Below are 19,671 nucleotides of genomic sequence, written 5' to 3' on the forward strand. Positions count from 1 at the left end.
CATCCATACATAGGACACAAAGACCAACCAACCCTGGAAGGCTAAAAGGATTTCTAAAGGTTTTTGGTAAAATAAGTAAGTTTGGTGGCACAATGGAGAGAATGCTAGGCCTAGACTTAGGAAGATCTGAGTTAAAATATGATCTCAGATACTTACTAGCTATGTGTTCCTGGGCAAGTCACTTAACCCAGTTTGCCTCAGTTTCCCCATCTGTCAAATGAGTTGGAGAAGAAAAGGGCACAATACTGGTATCTTTGTCAAGAAAACTCCACATGGGGTCACAAAGAATCAGACCCAACTGAAAAGCACTGAAGAACAACAAAAAAAAAGTCCAGAACCAATACAATTCTAATAAAAAAATCTAGCCCTCAGTAGGGAAAAATAGATATAGAAAAGAAGAATCATTTTAACCAAGGTTTGACATCAGACATGTCTAAAACTATCTCGATATAGTAACTTGGAAAAGTATGTACTGAAATCGAAAAATCTGTGAAATGTCCTGGAAGGCAGATAATGAAACAATCACCTATCCTTTCTGATAACATAATACTGTACATTGTCCATTTTGGCCACTGTGCTGAATTTTTTTCTTTAAGTGCTTTCCTGTGTCACATTTGGGTGACTGCATAAAAATGAAATTAACTGTGATGTGTAGAGTCCAAAATCACAGATAAAAATCTACTTGGAAAAAAAAAGATAAGCATTACACTAGGAATTCAAAGGTACAGGTTCTAGGCCTAACTTTGGCATTAACTAACTTGGTAATTCTGAGGACATCATTTAATCTCATATATTAAGAAAGGAGGGATAATGTGATTTCAAATCTTCCTTCCAGATCTGAAGTTATTTATAGGAGTCAATGATCAAGTTCTGATTGTCAATTTAGGGAGAATGATATTTCATTCAAATAGGCAGTTGAAAAATGTTACCCCCAAACACACAAAGGCATTTCTAGTTACATTTAACATGTCTCCAATTTCTGTCCCCAATAAGAGTGTCAGCTCCTCTAGGATTAGGATTAAACTTTTGATCAGCAGTTATCAAAAATTTTGATCTCAGGACCCTTTTGCATCATTAAAAATCATTGAGAACTTTTCCTCTCCCAAAGATCTTTTATTAATATCAGTTATACCTATCAATATTAAAATATCTTAAGATTATTATTGAAATAGTTTTAACTTCAGGGATTCCCAAAAGAATTCATGATACCCACTTTCATCATTGATCACCCAGACCACATTTTGAGAAAGGTTGATTCAGATCAAGGGTTCTTTCCTAAATCCTTCTGTGTGAAGGATCCCTTGAGCAGCCTGGTGAAAGCCTATCGAAACCCTTCCCAGAAAAATATTTTTAAGTGCACAAAATAAAAACTATAAAGAACACAAAGGAAACTCATTACGTGAAATAATTATCAAAATACTTTTAAAAGGCAAGGACACCAAGTTAAGAACATGGGCTTTATGTAAATTATTTGTACCTCTTCCCTTATCTTTACTATTCTCACTACAAAGATTGAGCATATAGTTAGAACTTTCACATTTGGGGAAGTAAAAGGCCTCACCAATGAGGCCTCCTATCAAAGCCTTAACATTATAACTTTAAGATACTAGGTGGTACAAGGGATAGAGCACTGAATATGAAGTCAAGAAGACTCAACTTTTTAAAGTCAAATATGCCCTTAGATACTTACTAGTTTTGTGACCCTGAGCACATCACTCAAACCTGTTGGCTTTACTTTCCTTGTTTGTAAAATGAGTTAGAGAAGGAAATGATAAACCACTCCAGTAATTTTGCCAAGAGAACCCCAAATTCTGATTTAAAACTTCTCTGCATTTTTGAAAAGCATTGCTTTATGCTCCAGGTAAGAAAAAAAATTAATGAGAAACTCAAATTTCTGCTGAAATGGATTTTTTAGCTACAGTCAAAGAGGAAAATTAATTAAAACTTATACTAAAAAAAGGAAAGAAAGTAAAACTAAAGGAAAAATACAAAATCTAGTACAAGAGAGTTCCAGTGATTACTTTTAATGAGAACTAACAGAGTGCTGCCACATTTCTATCTAATACTAAGAAATCAAATGGAGGCTTAATGAGAGGGGTACATATTTTATGTACCTAATGCTTATTTCAAAGCCACATTAAGACAGGTTAACAAAAGACAATTCAAGAATTATGTTTTATAAAATAGCTGATATTTATATCATTCTGAGGCTTGCAAAGTACTTAACACACACTCTATCACCCCAGGGATATCATAAGCCTCATTTTACTGATGAGGAAATTGAAGTTCTGAAAATTAAGCCTATTAAGATGAAAGTCTGTTAGCATTTGAGCTGGCTTAGAAATAACTAGGGAAGGAATAAAAACCCTCCCAGACTCCACTTTGCCATATTGCCTCTCATAGGTATCTCAAAATTATAATGCTCACTTTCCCCATTGCAGGTCAGCAGCAGTGTAAGGTGTGTTCAAGGAAGGTGAGTACCTTGATATGAGAGTTGTCCAGCCCTCTTCAGGGCTGATTTTAAACTCTCACCTGTGGCTCCAAGAAGCTGTAGCATGTATAGTGGCCACACCCTGGTAAATCATTTTGGGTTAAACCAGTTTGATGGTAATTGAGGCAGTCTCAAACTCATTGGTGGTACTTGGGGGAGGTCCTACCCCAAGCATGTGAAGTCTTCCACTGGTGAACTAGGAGGAAGAGAACAATTCATTCCAATGGTGCCAGCTGAAGCAGGTAGAGTGGAGCACTTAAAGTTTGGTTAGACATCGAAGATGCCAAGATCATCATCATGACTCTGTCTTACTCTGTTGGATTATGACGACTTTGGAAGAGAGACTGAGGTAGATGACTTCTTGCAGCACTACCTCACTTAATCTCCAATTTACTCACACAAGAAAAGACATCACTCATAACTGTTCCTCCAAGTCCTGTGGAGACAGGCAAGTGATGAAGCAGCAGGTGCTGAAGAAAATAGCATGCTAAAAACCAGCTTAGGTCAAATGGATAAAACAGTTCAAAAAGTTATTGAGGAGAAGAATGTCTTAAAAAGCAAAACTGGCCAGATGGAAAAAGAGATAGGAAAGCTCTCTAAGGAGAACAAATCCTTCAGACAAAGAATAGAATTCAGGGAGATTGATAAATTTACCAGAAATCAGGAATCAATACTTCAAAACCAAAAAAAATGAAAAATTAGAAGAAAATGTGAAATATCTCATTGAAAAAACAACTGATATGGAAAACAGATTTAGGAAAGATAATTTAAAAATTATTGGAATACCTGAAAGTCATGATCAGGAAAAGAGTCTTGACATCATTTTCAAAGAATTACTACAGGAAAACTGCCCTGATATTCTAGAAGCAGAGTGCAAAATAGAAATGGAGAGAATCCACCGATCCCCCAGAGAAAGAGATCCCAAAAAACAACCCAAGGAATATTATAGCCAAGTTCCAGAACTCCCAAGTCGAAGAGAAAATATTACAAGCAGCCAGAAGGACACAGTTCAAATATAGTGGAGCTGCAGTCAGGATCACACAGGACTTAGCAGCAGCTACACTGGAAGCTCGTAGGGCTTGGAATACAATATACCAGAAGGCAAAAGAGCTTAGAATGCTGCCAAGAATGAACTACCCAGCAAGGCTGAATGTCCTCTTCCAGGGAAAAAAGATGGACTTTCAATGAACCAGGGGAATTTCAAATGTTCCTTTTGGAATGGCCAGAGCTGAACAGAAGGTTTGATCTTCAGATACAGGACTCAGGTGAAGCATGGAGATTGGAGGAGAGGGGGGAAATATGAGGGACTTAATGAGGATGAACTGCATGTATAGAAAAATGATACTGGTAATATTCACATGAACCTTCTCAGTTAATAGAGCAGGTAGAGAGAGCTTTTATAGTTGAAGCACAGGAGAAAGCTGAATTCAAAGATAAAATATGGTGTAAAAATGGAGTCAATAGGAAAAAAAGGGAAATGGAATGGGAGAAAGAAAAAGGAGAGGGGGAATAGTCCAAGATATTTCACATAATAAGATTTTTTTTTATTACAATGAGCTATTGCAATGATATGGAAGGAGGGAGGCAAGGGGGAATGAGGGAACCTTTGCTCTCATCAGAGATGGCTATGAGAGGAAACAGCAAATATACTCAATGGGGTATAGACATCTGGAATAAAAAGGAGAGGGGAGCAGGGGAAAGGGGTGGGGATGTGAATAAAGGAGGAGAGGATGGACCATGGGGGAGAGTGGTCAGATATAACACATTTTCTTTTTTACTTCTTGCAAGGGGCTGGGATTGGAAGGCCTGCCCAGGATCATGGGGCCAGGTGGATGCTGGGCCTAACAGGTGGTATGGGGGCTCAGGGCTTCTTGGCCCCAGGACCAGGGATCTGTCTGCTGTGCCACTCAGCAACCCTACAGCAGAGTCAGAGTGAAAGGAGAGAGAAAATAGAGTACACGGTAGTGGAGAAATAAGAAAGGAGGGAGTTGCAATCAGCAATGGCAAGGGTGGAAAAATATGGAAGTAACTTTTGTGATGGACTTATAAAGAATGTGATCCACCCACGATAGAGTTGATGGTGTTGGAACAAAGACTGAAGCACATTTTTTGTTATTATTATTATTTGGGGGAGGGTGCAGGACAAGTGGGGCTGGATAGCCTGCCTGGGGTGATCTTTGGGTGTCTGGGGCCGGATTCAGACCCAGGCGCTCCTGGCTCAAGGGCCAATGCTCTGTCTGCCACCCAGCCACCCCTACTATTATTACTATTTTATTTTATTTTGGGTCTTTTTTCCTTCTTCTTTTTGGTTTTTGCAGGGCAGTGGGGATCAGGTGGCTTACATGTCACATGGCTGGGTGATAATTTGGTTTACAAGGCTGGATGTGGGCTCAGGTGCTCGTGGCTCCAGGGCTGGTGCTTCGTCCATTGCACCACCTGGCCATACCTACAATTATTACTATTATTTTTTTATTTTAATTTTTTTCTCTCCCCTTTACTTTTTCGCCCAAGCAAGTCTATCTATATTCATGGTGGGAGGGGTATTTTGTTTACTTGTAAACAAGTATATTTTATTATTGTAAAAAAACATTTGTACAAAATGAGAATAAAAAATAAATAAAAAAAGAAAATGTCTATTACAGCACACAACAGAAAACAATATATTGCAGTGTTGAGTTGTTGTTCAATAATTTTTCTGTCAGATCCAACACTTCATAACCCTGTTAGGGGTTTTCTTGGCAGAAATATTGTAGTGGTTTGTTATTTCCCTCTCTAGTTCATTTTACATATGAGGAAATTGAAGGAAACAAGGTTAAGTGACTTGCCCAGGGTCACACAGCTAATAAGTGACTGAAGTCAGATATGAACTCAGGAAGATGAGTTTTCCAGACTCCAGGTCTGGCACTCTATACACTTTACTATCTAGCTGCCCATGCTTCATATCTATGGTGCTATCATTAACTTAGAAACAAATTCTGAAGGAAAATCACTAGTGAAATACCCATTTTCATTACTGACACAAAGTAGGAACAAGCCTGAGGCATTTTCATTTGAGCATTCTTAGTGATGAAAAATTTTGAACCTTTGAGTGAGATTTGATTTTTGGAAAAGAATGAAAAAGTTACTTTGAGTCGTCTGATGAAAAACGGTTCATTAAGCTGAGTAATGCTGCTTGTAGGCAAAAATCGATTTGAAAGCAATGAGAATGTGTTTCTTCTATAGTTCATAAAGTACCTCATAGGAGGTAACATCTAAATAAAATAGTTAAATTGTCCAGAATTAAACAATGGTAGCCAGAGGGGAATAAGTACATTACATCATAAGGGTACTACTTTGCTGGGACAAATTTACATTTTGGTAAGTAAATTCTGGCTTTTTATTATTAGAAATAATCAATTTTATTTATTATGAATCACAACCTAACTTTAAATTTTTCTATTCCATAAGAACAGCCCTTTTCAAAAACAAGTTTGGTAGATACCAGCTTCAATATTGTGACACCTAAAAGAGATCGATATTCACTCTTACTGACTCTGAAAACACACCTGAAATAAGTACAAAGCAAAAGGAACCACACACAGGTGTCCCACAAATTTAGTGTGGTTCTAAGCTTTTACAATTTTTATTTTAAGTTACTAATTCTACATCTAGAAAAGTAGCTGACCACATAGGGCCGTTGCAAAATAATTGCTTCAACCTTAAACATTAAAAAATAAGCTACTAAATCTTAAAACTATACTAAGGTTTTAGGGAGATCTTCTATAACTACATTTTACTAAATAGATGTGTTCATATGTGGGTATTTTGAATACACACATATATTCATATAAATAACACATTTATATGTATCTTCATATGCACTATATAAAAACATTTTAAGAGGCCTCAAAGAGTACTGATCTGGAGTCAGAAGACCTGGATTTTAATCCAGATTCTACCTACATACCACCCATGTGATTTTCAAATAGTTAATCAACTTCTCTGGACCTCAGATTTGCAATCTGTAAACTGGGGACACTGAACTAGATGGTCACTAATGTTCCTTACATGTGAAAAACCTATAATTCTACAGTATCATATATAAGTGGAAAACTATTTCTTTTGCAAGGCAATGGGGTTAAGTGATTTCCCCAAGGTCACACAGCTAGGTAATTATTAAGTGTCTGAGGCTGAATTTGAACTCAGGTGCTCCTGACTCCAGAGCTGGTGGTCTATCCACTGCACCACTTGGAAAACTTTTAAAGTCAGTTACCTTAATAAAAAAATAAGGACATGAACACAATTCTGTCCTTCCACACTACTTTTCAATTTTTTTAATGCAAGAATTTAAAATTTATGCACAAATTTAAAATTATTCTAAATCTCACTTAAAGAAAATTAATTTTCCCTAATATCCAAAAAAATTACTTACGTATGATGAGTTCCAAATGCAATATCCAACTTGGCCTAGGATGACAAAAAAATTTAACTTAATCATTAATGACATACATTTCCACTCATAACATCACACACTATTCGACTGAAAATTGACCTTGGATGGGTTGGACTGCCAGTTTTCCCAATGTGTCGTCTGCCCTCTAGTGGAGAAAAGCTTAGGCAGCAAGGAAGCTTTTTTAAAGACTACTCATTTTAATATTAAATTTTAAAAGTTAGGTAGGATGATTCTACATCTATTACATCTCAAATTACCATATTTAAAAATTAGTCTATGTCATTAGAATGTTAAGAAATATTAATATGGAAAAGACAAGGAATTGTTTAAAGTTCATCTAGCTAGCATTAAAAAAATTAAAACTATGAAGTTTTAAAAACCAAATTAAAAGAAAATAATCACATAATCATAACACTACCTAGTTGGAAGAAGCCTCAGAGATTATTTAGCCTAACGTATATGTGAACAGAAAATGAGTCTAAAATTTAAAAAAAATTCCAGTGATGGAAAAATTTCCAGCACTTCCAAGGAAATAATAGTAACTAAGTCTATCATTATAAAAACTTCTATATTTTCCACCCATTATTCCCAGTGTGCCCTCTGATGTCAAACAGAATAAATCTATTTTTAAAAAATAAGATTTGTAATACTTGAAGAGAGCTACCAACTTCCTAGCACCTTCCATTTCTCCATGTTTTTCCGCTTCTCCAAGTCTGGCAATCAATTTGAATTTGTCCTGTATTCTTTCAATATAGATTCCTATCTTCTGAGAGGCTCTAGATCAGTGTTCTAAAAAATTTATGTGCCTGCATATTCTGTCAGTAAAAAAAAAAAATCATGTGCAAAGAAATAAATGATCAATAGAGGCATGAATAGATCACACACACACACACACACACACTTATACCCCTATTTGGTAATGGTAGCCATGAGATGGGGAAGGGAAAAAAAGGAGGGGAAAAAAAAGACATTTACATGAGAATTTTGTTGTATATTTGAAAAGAATAGCAACCTACACATAGATTTGCAGCTAGGTGTCCAATTCTTTTTATTATACTATGTTAAGGAAATGCTTGTTTTATTCTAGAAATTAAAAATAAAATAATTTTTTTTAAATAGGTATGCTTTTGTGAACCAATTAGTCACAAAACAAACATCACTTAATTGGACTATTAACAATAAATTCACCATTAAGTGCAAACTGTATACAATCAAGAGAAATCTTCCAGGCACTGTAGGTTAAAAAAATGGAACTAGAGCTCAGGAGAAATATGGAGGCTGCCAAGATTCCAGAGTCATCTACAAAGAATCAATGTCACAGAGGAAATAACTGAACTAAAAAGAGTGAATGAAATTGCCAAAAGAGAAAGGACAGTCAGACAGAGCTTTAGTGCCTTGGGAAATGCCCATACTTAGCAGGCGAGAGGACTGAGATGAACTAGCAAAGAATAGAAGGATAAATTCTGTAACCACAGTCTCATTATCATCGAATATTTTAAGAAATCTATTTATTTTTAATACCTTTTAGTTTAAAGACTAAAATTATGACTCTTTGCCATATAATCCTATGCCATAAAATTAAGATAATTACTTTTGACTACTTAGATTAAAAAAAAAAAAAGAAACAAACTGAGTTCTAGTCCTGGTTCCCCGGTTCCTCTTCCAAACAGCTATATGTACTAACACAATTTACTTTTCTTGTTTAGACTTCCCTCAATTTCTTCATCTGTAAAATGAGAGTGCTGAAACTAGATGATCTACAAATTCCTTTTCAGTTGTGCAAATCTCTGGATTATACCAAACAGGCATAAGGATATATGTGTGTGTGTAATTATTCTATTCATGTTTCCATTTATCAGTTTTTTCTTTGCACACAATTGCTTCACAATTAAGGTTTCTATTAAACATCTCTCTAATTCTGTTTTATATATAAGCATTTATTAAGTACTTACTAGATGTTAAGCACTATTGATATAAAAATGGCAAAAAGACACCAGTCCTCAAAAAGCAATCTAATATCTATATACATATGTAGACACAAGACATACATGTCTTTTATCTATATGTATGCAAATATATATGTATACATACATATATATGTATACACACATATGCTTAAGAGAAAGAGATTTCAAAGAAAACAGAACTGTTAGGGGAAAATCAAAGTTTCTTCTTTCAAGTCAAAGTCGGAAAAAAAAGAAAATCACAAAACACTATTCATTACCTTCCTGAATTAAAATGATAGTTCAAGATATTTCTCCATCTAAAGCAATCTTCCTACAGGGTATTTACTCAGTCACAGACTATTTTAATCAATATTAATTGATAGCTGCTTTATTATTGCTCCTTCCTCCTAAGACTATAAACTTTTTACAAATAAACTTCATTGTTACAACTGATGCCTTGCCAAGAGGCACTCAGGTAAACAGTTGTTAGGTAAACAAATGGTCACTATTGTGTCTTCCTGGTCCTCTTTGAAATACTTAATAGTAAATTCCTCTACATTTACACACATTGAATCATGTCTTCACCATTATCATATTTCATGGACTTCTGGGTTCCTTTACAATCTTCCCACTTTTAGCTTAGTGGAAGCAACTGTAATAAACTCTTGCTGTCTATGTTTTGGAAGACCATGGTAAAGGGTATTCTGGGAAGGTTATAAGAAAATAAAAACAAGCAAGTTCTAGAGACAGATGCTGGCTGAATCAGAATGCACAGTTAATGACTGAAGGCAATTTTTTTATTGTGTGGCAGATGAGAGACTATTATATTAGGTGGAAGAAGGATGAGGGTCTAGGTCTAACAAAACATAGTAGGTCGGTCACACATGATATGAAACTTTACAGTATGCTTTTGATTGTTCATTGTGATTTTCCTATCTTAAGCTTTTGAAAATACAGGGTCTGGGGGTGGGGCAGCGCAGCTAGATGGCACAGAGGATAGAGCACCAGTCTTGGAGTCAGAAATACCTGAGCTCAAATTTAGACTCAGATATTTAATAATTGCCTAGTTGTGTGACCTTGGGCAAGTCACTTAACCCCACTACCTTAAATAAAATTAAAAAAAATAAAGATTGAAAGATCAATAATATGTAAGTGAGTTGGGCCTTTGTTATCTGTAGTGAATGAAAGTTTTAGAAGCTTGAAGAATAAGGAAAGAAAAGGAAGAAAGTGGGCTTAACACTCAGAATCCTGGGGAAAATTTCAGCTAATGAAGAAGGAAGAGTCTGATAACAAAAAGGCCACTTTTGAGATACTGGTGCCATACATTCAACAGTATGAATAGGTCAAAGATGAAAATTATACCAGCTAGCTCAAGCAACCATCATCAGAATTAGCAATGGCATGCAATAAATGATAAAGGAAAGGAAATCATCAATTTAAATTTAAGCTCTTAAACCTTTAACCCTGTCTCTTTTTCTCACAAATACACAAACTGTTCACATTAGAAAGTAGACTGCGTCCAAGCAGGACACATGACCAACTGCTCATATAATAATAATAATAATAGTTATATAACATGTATTATAACAAAATAATATGTAATAACACTGCATAGTGCTTATATATAGGCACTATAATAAGCACTTAAAAATGATTCTCACTTGAGTTATTTCCCCAACTGTTTTAAAATACGGGCCATGTGTGTGTGTGGGGGGGGGGAGTTAAATCATGCAACCAACCACAAGATCATAGGTTTAAAGTAGGAAAGGACTTTTAAGAGTATGAACATGCTCCCTGTATTGATTATACTATACATCAGAACATCCCTTCTTCAAAGGAGAGCAGGACAATGGAGTTACACTACATTTGACCAATTAAAAGGATTTCTGGACCTCCTGAAATATCAGTGATCCCTTGTAAGTGAACTCTAACTGAATTTGAAGATGCCTGTAGCTGCCAGAAATCACAGAAAAGAACAACCTTGAGCAGAAGGTACAGACTGAGACCTTGCTCAGAAGTTTCTAAACATCCTGCTATGTGGCCTGTGCATACAGAGGTCTTCCCTGACTCCAAAAGTTTCTAGAAACTAAAGAATCTTACCCTTTTTCTACACCCCTCCCACCTTAAGCTATTGAGAACTCTCTCCCATTCTGTTCCCTTGTGAAATCTGCTCTTCCTTACAAGTCTTTACTCAGACAATGAACATTTTAATTGGTGTATTGGACTCTATTACATTTCAGGGGCCTTTATGGGCTTGGGGATTGGGGGGGTGGCCTTTTATAAATAGAGGTCATCAAGCACAACTCCTTCATGTAGAAGTAAAGTTACTAGTGGGAGACCTCAACCTACGGCTCTCAGATCAAGATAAATCGAATCATAAAATAAACAAGAAAGAAGTTAAGGAGTTAAATAAATAGTTAGAAAAACTAGATAAGGTAGACTTATGGAGGAAATTGAATGGAGATAGAAAGGAATATACCTTTTTTCTCTGCAGTACATGGGACTTATACAAAAATTGACCATGTAATAGGACATAAAAACCTAATGATCAAATGCAGAAAGGCAGAACATCTTTCTCAGATCACAGTGCAGTAAAGGTCATATGCAATATTGGGCCAAGGAGATATAGACCCAGAACAAACTGGAAATTGAATAACTTCATTTTAAAAAAATGAGTGGAACAAAAAACAAATTATAGAAAGAATTAACCATTTTATCTTAGATAATGACAATAATGAAACAACATACCAAAACATATGGGATTCCTTCAAAGTGACTCTCAGGGATATATTATAGCTTTAAATACATGAATAAATGGGAGAAAGAGGAAATCAATGAGCTAAACATGCAACTAAAAAAATTAGAGAAAGATCAAATCAAAAATCCCCAATTAAATACCAAATAAGAAATTCTAAAAAATGCTAGAAATTAATAATCAAAAGCAGAAAAACTATTGAATTAATAAATAAAACCAAAAGTTGGTCTTATGAAAACACCAATAAAATTGATAAACCTCTGGTCAATTTGATTAAAAAAGAAAGAAGAAAAATCATATTGCTAGTATAAATGAAAAAGGTAAACTCACCACCAATGAGGAAGAAATTAAAGTAATAATTTGAAATTATTTTGCCCAACTCTATGCCAATAAATTTGATAATCTAAGTGAAATGGATGAATATTACAAAAATATAAGTTGCCCAGATTAAATGAAGAAGGGATTAAATAACTAAACAACCCTATCTCAGAAAAAGAAATTCAACAAGCCATCATTGAACTCCCTAAGAAAAAAATCTCCAGGGCCTGATGGATTCACAAGTGAATTCTACCAAATATTTAAGGAACAATTGGTTCCAATTCTATATAAACTCTTTGGAAAAATAGGGAAAGAGGGAACTCTGCCTAACTTTCTATGAAACCAATATGGTACCGTTACCTAAACCAGGAAGGGTTAAAACAGAGAAAGAAAATTATAGACCTATTTCCCTGATGAATATAGATGCAAAAATCCTAAATAAAATCTTAGTAAAACAATTACAACAAGTTATCACTAGGATAATACCTTATGATCAAGTAGGATTTATTCTAGGAATGCAGGGATGGTTCAATATTAGGAAAATTGTTAGTATACTCCATTATATCAATAACAAACCTATCAGAAATAATATGATCATATCAATAGATGCTGAAAAAGCTTTTGACGAAATATAGTATCCATTCCTAATATAAAAACACTAGAGAGTGTAGGAATAAATGGACTGTTGGTTAAAATAATTAGCAGTATCTCTCTGAAACTACCAACAAGCATTATATTCAATGGGGAGAGGCTAGAAGCATTCCCAATAAGATCAGGGGTGAAACAAGGGTGCTCATCATCACCACTACTAGTCAGTATTATATTAGAAATGTTAGCGTCAGCAATTAGAGAAGAAAAAGAAATTGAAGGAATTAGAATTGGGAAGGAAGAGACAAAACTCTCACTCTTTGCAGATGACATGATGGTCTACCTAGAGAAACCCAAGAAATAATCTTAAAAACTACTGGAAACAATTAGCATTTTTAGCAAAGTTGCAGGTTATAAAATAAAACCTCATAAATCCTCAACTTTTCTATATATGTCTAGCAAGATACAGCAGGAAGAGCTAGAAAGAGAAACCCTATTCAAAATAACTTCAGACAATATAAAATACTTGGGAGTCTATTTGCCAAGACAGACTCAGAATCCTTTTGAAAACAATTATAAAGGGCGGCTAGGTGGCGTAGTGGATAAAGCACCGGCCCTGGAGTCAGGAGTACCTGGGTTCAAATCCGGTCTTAGACACTTAATAATTACCTAGCTGTGTGGCCTTGGGCAAGCCACTTAACCCCATTTGCCTTGAAAAAAAAAAAAACAACCTGAAAACAATTATAAAACACTTCTCATACAAATTAAATCAGATTTAAATAGTTGGGCAAATATCAACTGCTCATGGATAGGTAGAGCTAATAATAAAAATGACAATTCTACCAAAACAAAACTATCTATTTAGTGCCCTAACAATCAAAATTCCAAAAAATTACTTTAATAAGTTAGAAAAAATTGTAAGTAAATTCATATGGAGAAATAAAAATTCAAGAATTGCCAGGAGCTTAACGAAAAAAAGTACAAAAGAATGTGGCTTAGCCCTATCTGATCTAAAATTATATTATAAAGCATCAGTCATCAAATCTGTTTATTGGCTAGAGTTGTGGACCAGTGGAATAGACTAGGTATAAAACTAGGAGACGATTATAGTAAATTTCTGTTTGATAAACCCCAAGAGTCCAGCCATTGGGATAAAAACTCCCTCTTTGATAAAAACTGCTGGGGATAATTTGAAGTTAGTATGGAAGGAACTTAGATTAGACCAACACCTCACACCCTTTACCAAGAGAAGATCCAAATGGTTACAGGACAAAGACATAGAAAACAATACTATAAGCAAATTAGAAGATCGAGGACTAGTTTACCTGTGAAATCTATGGAAAGGGAAGCAGTTTATGACTAAGGAAGAGTTGGAGAACATCACCAAAAACCAACTAGATGATTTCAATTACATTAAATTAAAAGGCTTTTGCACAGATAAAACCACTGTAACCAAGATCAAAAGAAATGTAGTAAATTGGGAAACAATTTTTTATAACTAATGATTCTGAGAAAGGACTCATTTCTAAAATATACAGAGAACTGAGTCATATTTTTCAAACAAAAAGCCATTCCCCAATTGACAAATGGTCAAGGAATATGCAAAGGCAATTTACAGATGAGGAGATCAAAGCAATCCATAGCCATATGAAAAAATGCTCTAAATCATTAATTATTAGAGAAATGCAAATTAAGCTTCTCTGAGGTATCACCTCACACCTCTCAGACTGGCCAACATGACCAGAAAGGATAATGTTCATTGTTGGAAGGGTTGTGGGAAATCTGGGACACTATTACACTGTTGGTGGAGCTGTGAACTCATCCAACCTTTATGGAGAGAAATTTGGAACTAAGTCTAAAAGGCAACAAAAATGAGCATACCATAAGCGGCAGCTAGGTGGTGCAGTGCACAAAGCACCGGCCCTAGAGTCAGGAGTACCTGACTTCAAATCCAATCTCAGACACCTAATAATTACCTAGCTGTGTGGCCTTGGGCAAGCCACTTAACCCCATTTGCCTTGCAAAAACCTAAAAAAAAATAAATGAGCATACCCTTTGACCCAGCAATACCACTACTGGGTCTATACCCTGAAGAGATCATGAAAAAGGGTAAAAATATCACTTGTATAAAAATATTTATAGCAGGCCTGTTTGTGGTGGCAAAGAATTGGAAATCAAGTAAATGTCCTTCAAGTGGGGAATGGCTTAGCAAACTGTGGTATTTGTATGTCATGGAACACTATTGTTCTTTTAGAAACCAGAAGCGATGGGATTTTAGGGAAGCCTGGAGGGATCTGCATGAACTGATGCTGAGTGAGATGAGCAGAACCATAGGGGTGATGTTCAACCTTGAAGGACTTGCTCATTCCATCAGTGCAACAATCGGGAACAATTTTGGGCTGTCTGCAAAGGAGAGTGCCATTTGTATCCAGATAAAGAGCTGTGGAGTTTGAACAAAGTTCAAGGACTATTTCCTTTAATTTAGAAAAAAAAACCCAGATATCTTATTGCCGGATCTTGTTATTTCTTAGACTTTTTGTCTCTTCCTTAAGGATATGATTTCTCTCTCATCACACTCAATTTGGATCCATGTACAACATGGAAACAAAGCAAAGACTGACAGATTGCTTTCAGTGGTGGGTGGGAGGTGGGGGAGGGAAGTAAGATGGGGGAAAATTGTAAAACTCAATATCTTTAATAAAAATAAATTAAAAAATTTTTTTTTAAAAAGTGAAGTGACAGGATATAACAGACCACTCTGCCAATAACTGACTGAGGTGAGATGTGAACCCAGGTGTACTGTCTCCACATCCAGAACTCTAGCCACTATTCCATACAACCCCTTAACAGCAACAGGGAATGGAAAAAAAAATAAGGCAGTTGGCGTCCCACTTCCATTACCTCGGTGTTCTAGTGTAAATAGAGACCACAATAATGACAGCAACAATGATGACAATAACAGCAACAGTTAAAGAACTGCTTTATAATTATTTCCTCATTTGATCTTCCTACAACCCGGGATGCTCTGATCATCTTTATTTTATAGATGAGAAACTAAGGCAAATAGATGAACTGCCTTGCCCAGGATCACTCAGCTAGTTAATACCTAAGGCTGAATGTGGCCTCAAGTCCTGATTCTAGGTCCAGTCTTCTTTAAGAAATAAGGCTGATTTCACCTTTACAACCTCTTTTTATATGACTTAATTTGCATAAAATATAAAGAAAAGTAAGCACTTCATTATGAATAAAAGAATGAATTCATGAAAAGCCCTATGGTGTACTAACTAGCCACAAAGTACTATTCTAAAGGGGCTAGAACAAAAAAAAAAATAAGACAGTCCTTACTCTCAAGGAGCTCAGACTCTAGCATGGGAGACAAAATACAGTTTCAGCAGGAAGTCAGACGGAAAGACTCTTTGGCTCTAAAGATGCAGCAGCAAAGGTGATGGCAATGCATCTACCTTCATGTCATTTCCATTGATAAAACCTCAGCAGTTGCTGATGCTAAATTATTTCACAATGCCAAATACTTTGGAAGCAAGAAATTTCTCTTGTGGGCCTTTAGTAATGGTGGTTGCAGAAGCACTTTGCAGAGGTCCTGGAATGACGGTGGCCAAGGCTAGAACTGAAGTAATACTATTTAAAATATATGATTTAAATTATTTATGTTACAAATTATATAAATATATATTACTTACATAATTATCCAAATTAATTGTAAAGGACATACAAAGAAATATGCTATCTACATCCACAGAAAGAGTTGACAAATTAAGGTTTGTATAGAATAATTTTACATATTAGACTATATATAATATGTGTGTGTATATACATATTTATATATATGTATATAGTATATTTATATAAACTTATTTATGTCTAGTGGTAGTCATCTCTAGGTTGAGGCACAGAGGTGGAGAGAGGGAAGGAGAAAATAAGAAAAAAAGAAATTTACATATTTCATTGTACATTTAAGAGGAACAGCAAGATTTGTAAGAGAATTGTAGTTTCATGTACAATTGTATTTTCTATTATATTTTATGGAAATGCTTGCTTTATTCTATAAATTAACAATAAAATACATTTTAAAAAATAAAAGGTATGCTTCTCTCTACGTTGGTATAAAAAAAAACAAGCTGAAGTTGGACTGGTGGTTATAACTGGGCTTACCTGTTCATCAATAATGGTTAGTCAGTAATTGGTGTTGGTGACAAGGAAAAAGACTTGCTGTAATTCAGCTGTGATCACAATTTAGAACAGGGGTATAGAATCTTTTTCATACCAGTCATTTGAATATTTATAACCTCTTTCAAGGGCTATATTTGGTCAAACATTAATTCACCCCTAAAATCCTTATAAATTTTTTGAATTTTGAGTCCCACCTATGGTTACACTGGTAATGCCACATTAATATGGTCCACAGGCCAGAGGTTACCCATCTCAGTTTTAGAAGAAACATTGAAAAACTCAAGCTAAGTCAGAGGAAGGTGACCAGGTTGGCCAAGATTCCTAGAAAACATGTTATATAAAGAAAGTCAGAGATTAAGCCTCTTAACCTCTATGACTTGTATCTTCACAGACAAAAGGAGGGTAGTAGTCATAGAAGTGCTTTGAAGTCCCACCCAGACCCCAATCTACGTCTCAATGATCCCATGAAGTAGAATTTAGACTGGAGAAGAGAAATGCTGACTCTCTACAAGAAGTCTTTCTCACTTTTCTTAATCAGTGCTTTCCCTCCAAGGCTGTCCCCTGATTCATCATGCCTCTTAGTCATTTATTATTTAATTGCTATCTATGCAACATTATTTGCATGTTGTCTCCTCCATTAGACTGTGAGGTCTTTTAAAGCAAGGACCATGTTTCTTTTCCCTCTCCTTTCTATTTCCAGTGCTGAGAGCAATACCTAGCTCACAGTAAGTTATTAAATGGGACCAATGGATGGAAGTTTCAGAGACATATCTCAAGGTCAGCATAGACAAGCACTTGCTAACAATCACATTAATACAAGAGAAGAATGGGGCTCTAAAAAAAAGTGAGTTCCTTATCATTTTAAGAGTTCAAAATGAAGATGAGAGGATGAAATCTATCAAGCATCAGCTCAAGCAGGAGTTCTTAACCCAGAGGGTTCATCAACATTTTAAAAAATATTTTGTTACTTAATTTTCTTTGCAATCTTTTATATTTTACTTGAAGCATTTGCAAGCATTATTTTGAGAATGGGTGCAACTAGATGCCAGAGGAGGTCATGACACATGCAAAAAAATGAACAATTCTTGTGGAAGGGAATATTCCTGTGCAGGTTGGAAGTAAGAAACTAGACAAGGTCATCTATCTCTAAGTTAATTCCCAACTTTTATTTTCTCGTATACAAGGCTCTAAGTGGAAAAGAAGCAGATTACCTGGCAAAGGGAAATGTTTTCATAAGGTTTTGCCTGCTCTTGTAATCGAGCCTTGGCTTCTCTTTTGTCCCCATGTACAAGCAAGATGGGCTTCTTCCTGGAATGATATAAAAAAGAATCGTTGTTTACCCTGAAAGCAAACTAGTTGTATGGTGAGTCAAGGAATATGTCACATATACTTCTAGGTTGTCTCTCTCTCTCTCTGAGACAGTGGTATCTAAGCATGGTGCTTTAAACGGAGACCTTCAGATGCTCCCTCCCCTAAGACAGATTGCAACCTCCTCAATGCCTCAGTACATGCCTCAATGCTTCATGGTTCTTAACCTTAGATCTGTAAATCTAGTTTTTAAAAACAGTTTGACAACTGTATTTCAATATAACTTATTTCCCTGATAATTCTATGCACTTTATTTTATGCATTATTCTCATGCATGGGGGCTCCTTGGCTCCCCCAGATTGCAAAAGAAACCCACTTCTTGGAAGAAAACAAAAAAAGATTAAGAATACTGGTATATGGTCTTCATTTCTTGCTGAAGCCAGAAAAACTCAATATGATGGTCAACCTTCTAGTGATGCGCCCTCTTAGATACCCAGTTCCTCATATAGTCCACAATCCATCTTCTCCTAGAGACGGGTGGGCCCTGACAAAGAATACACCTACCTACCACAGCCTTCAAGACTGATGATGAAAACCATCTCCCATCTCTTACCAGAAAGATGGCTTAGAAGTACAGAATCTGGGATGTATGGACAATATATTGACTTATTTTGATTAACAAGGAGGGCTTCTATGAAGGGGAAGAGCTAGTAAGTGATTTTGTTGCTGTTGCTATAGTCATTTCCTACTCATTGTGACCCCATTTGGAGTTCTCTGGGCAAAGAAAATGGAGGTTTGTCCATTCCTTCTCCAGATCACTTGACAGAGGATGAAACTGAGGCAAACATGGATAATAAGCCCAGGGTCACCCAGCTAGTAAGTGTGTGAGGCTGGATCTGAACTCAGTCTGAGTCCAGGTCAGACTTTTTAGCCACTGTACCACCTAGCCTTAATGAGTAATTATATACATGCAAAAAAGTATATGAATACAATATTTTTTACATACAGAAAGCAGCAAAAAAAATTCAGGAGACACAGATAAATTTGTCAGTACCTTACTAAATTTAACATAATTAAAAAAAACATACAATATGCAATTCAAGTTAATAGTTTTTTTTAATATAATCCTTTCTTGTTCTTTGTATATTGAAATGGCTGTGTTCATTGTTGCTACCTTTTTTTGGCAAAAATAAACTAAAGAAAAAAACAGGATCACTACATCAAACGAAGATAAAGAATCAGAGTAAGATAAAGTTAGATAAAGGTACTGGGTAAGGGGCAGCTAGGTGGCTCAATGGACAAAGCACTGGCCCTGGAGTCAGGAGGACCAGAGTTCAAATTAGGCCTCAGACACTTAATAATTACCTAACTGTGTGACCTTGGGCAAGTCACTTTAACCTCATTGCATTGAGGGGGGAAAAAAGGTACTAGGCCAAAGGGGAGAAATAATAATGAATACAGAGAAGCATGGGAAAATCTACATAAACTGTTACAGAGTAAAATATGCACAATGCTTATAATAATGGAGATAAAAGAGCTACAAAGCAATCAAAATAAATTCTGCAAAATTACAAATTAACTTAATGAAGCCTCTTCCCACCACACCTTTGCAAAAGTAGGAGGTCCATAGCTATGGAGCACTACA

At 35.6% G+C, this 19,671-nt stretch overlaps 1 protein-coding gene across 8 annotated transcripts in view; it reads right to left on the reverse strand.

The window, feature by feature from the left end:
• The window catches only part of TDP1 (tyrosyl-DNA phosphodiesterase 1), a 220,358-nt gene that overhangs the window by 176,783 nt on the left and 23,904 nt on the right, over positions 1 to 19,671 (reverse strand). For all 8 annotated transcript variants that reach the window (XM_074235526.1, XM_074235525.1, XM_074235522.1 and 5 more), the window contains 2 exons: positions 17,930 to 18,026; positions 6,903 to 6,937 (listed from right to left, as the gene is read on the reverse strand). In XM_074235526.1, the coding sequence (XP_074091627.1) occupies positions 6,903 to 6,937; positions 17,930 to 18,026 (132 nt within the window). The remainder of the gene's footprint in view (positions 1 to 6,902; positions 6,938 to 17,929; positions 18,027 to 19,671) is intronic.

The sequence above is a fragment of the Macrotis lagotis genome, chromosome 4 (assembly GCF_037893015.1).
Source record: "Macrotis lagotis isolate mMagLag1 chromosome 4, bilby.v1.9.chrom.fasta, whole genome shotgun sequence".
In the NCBI taxonomy this organism is placed as follows: domain Eukaryota; kingdom Metazoa; phylum Chordata; class Mammalia; order Peramelemorphia; family Peramelidae; genus Macrotis; species Macrotis lagotis.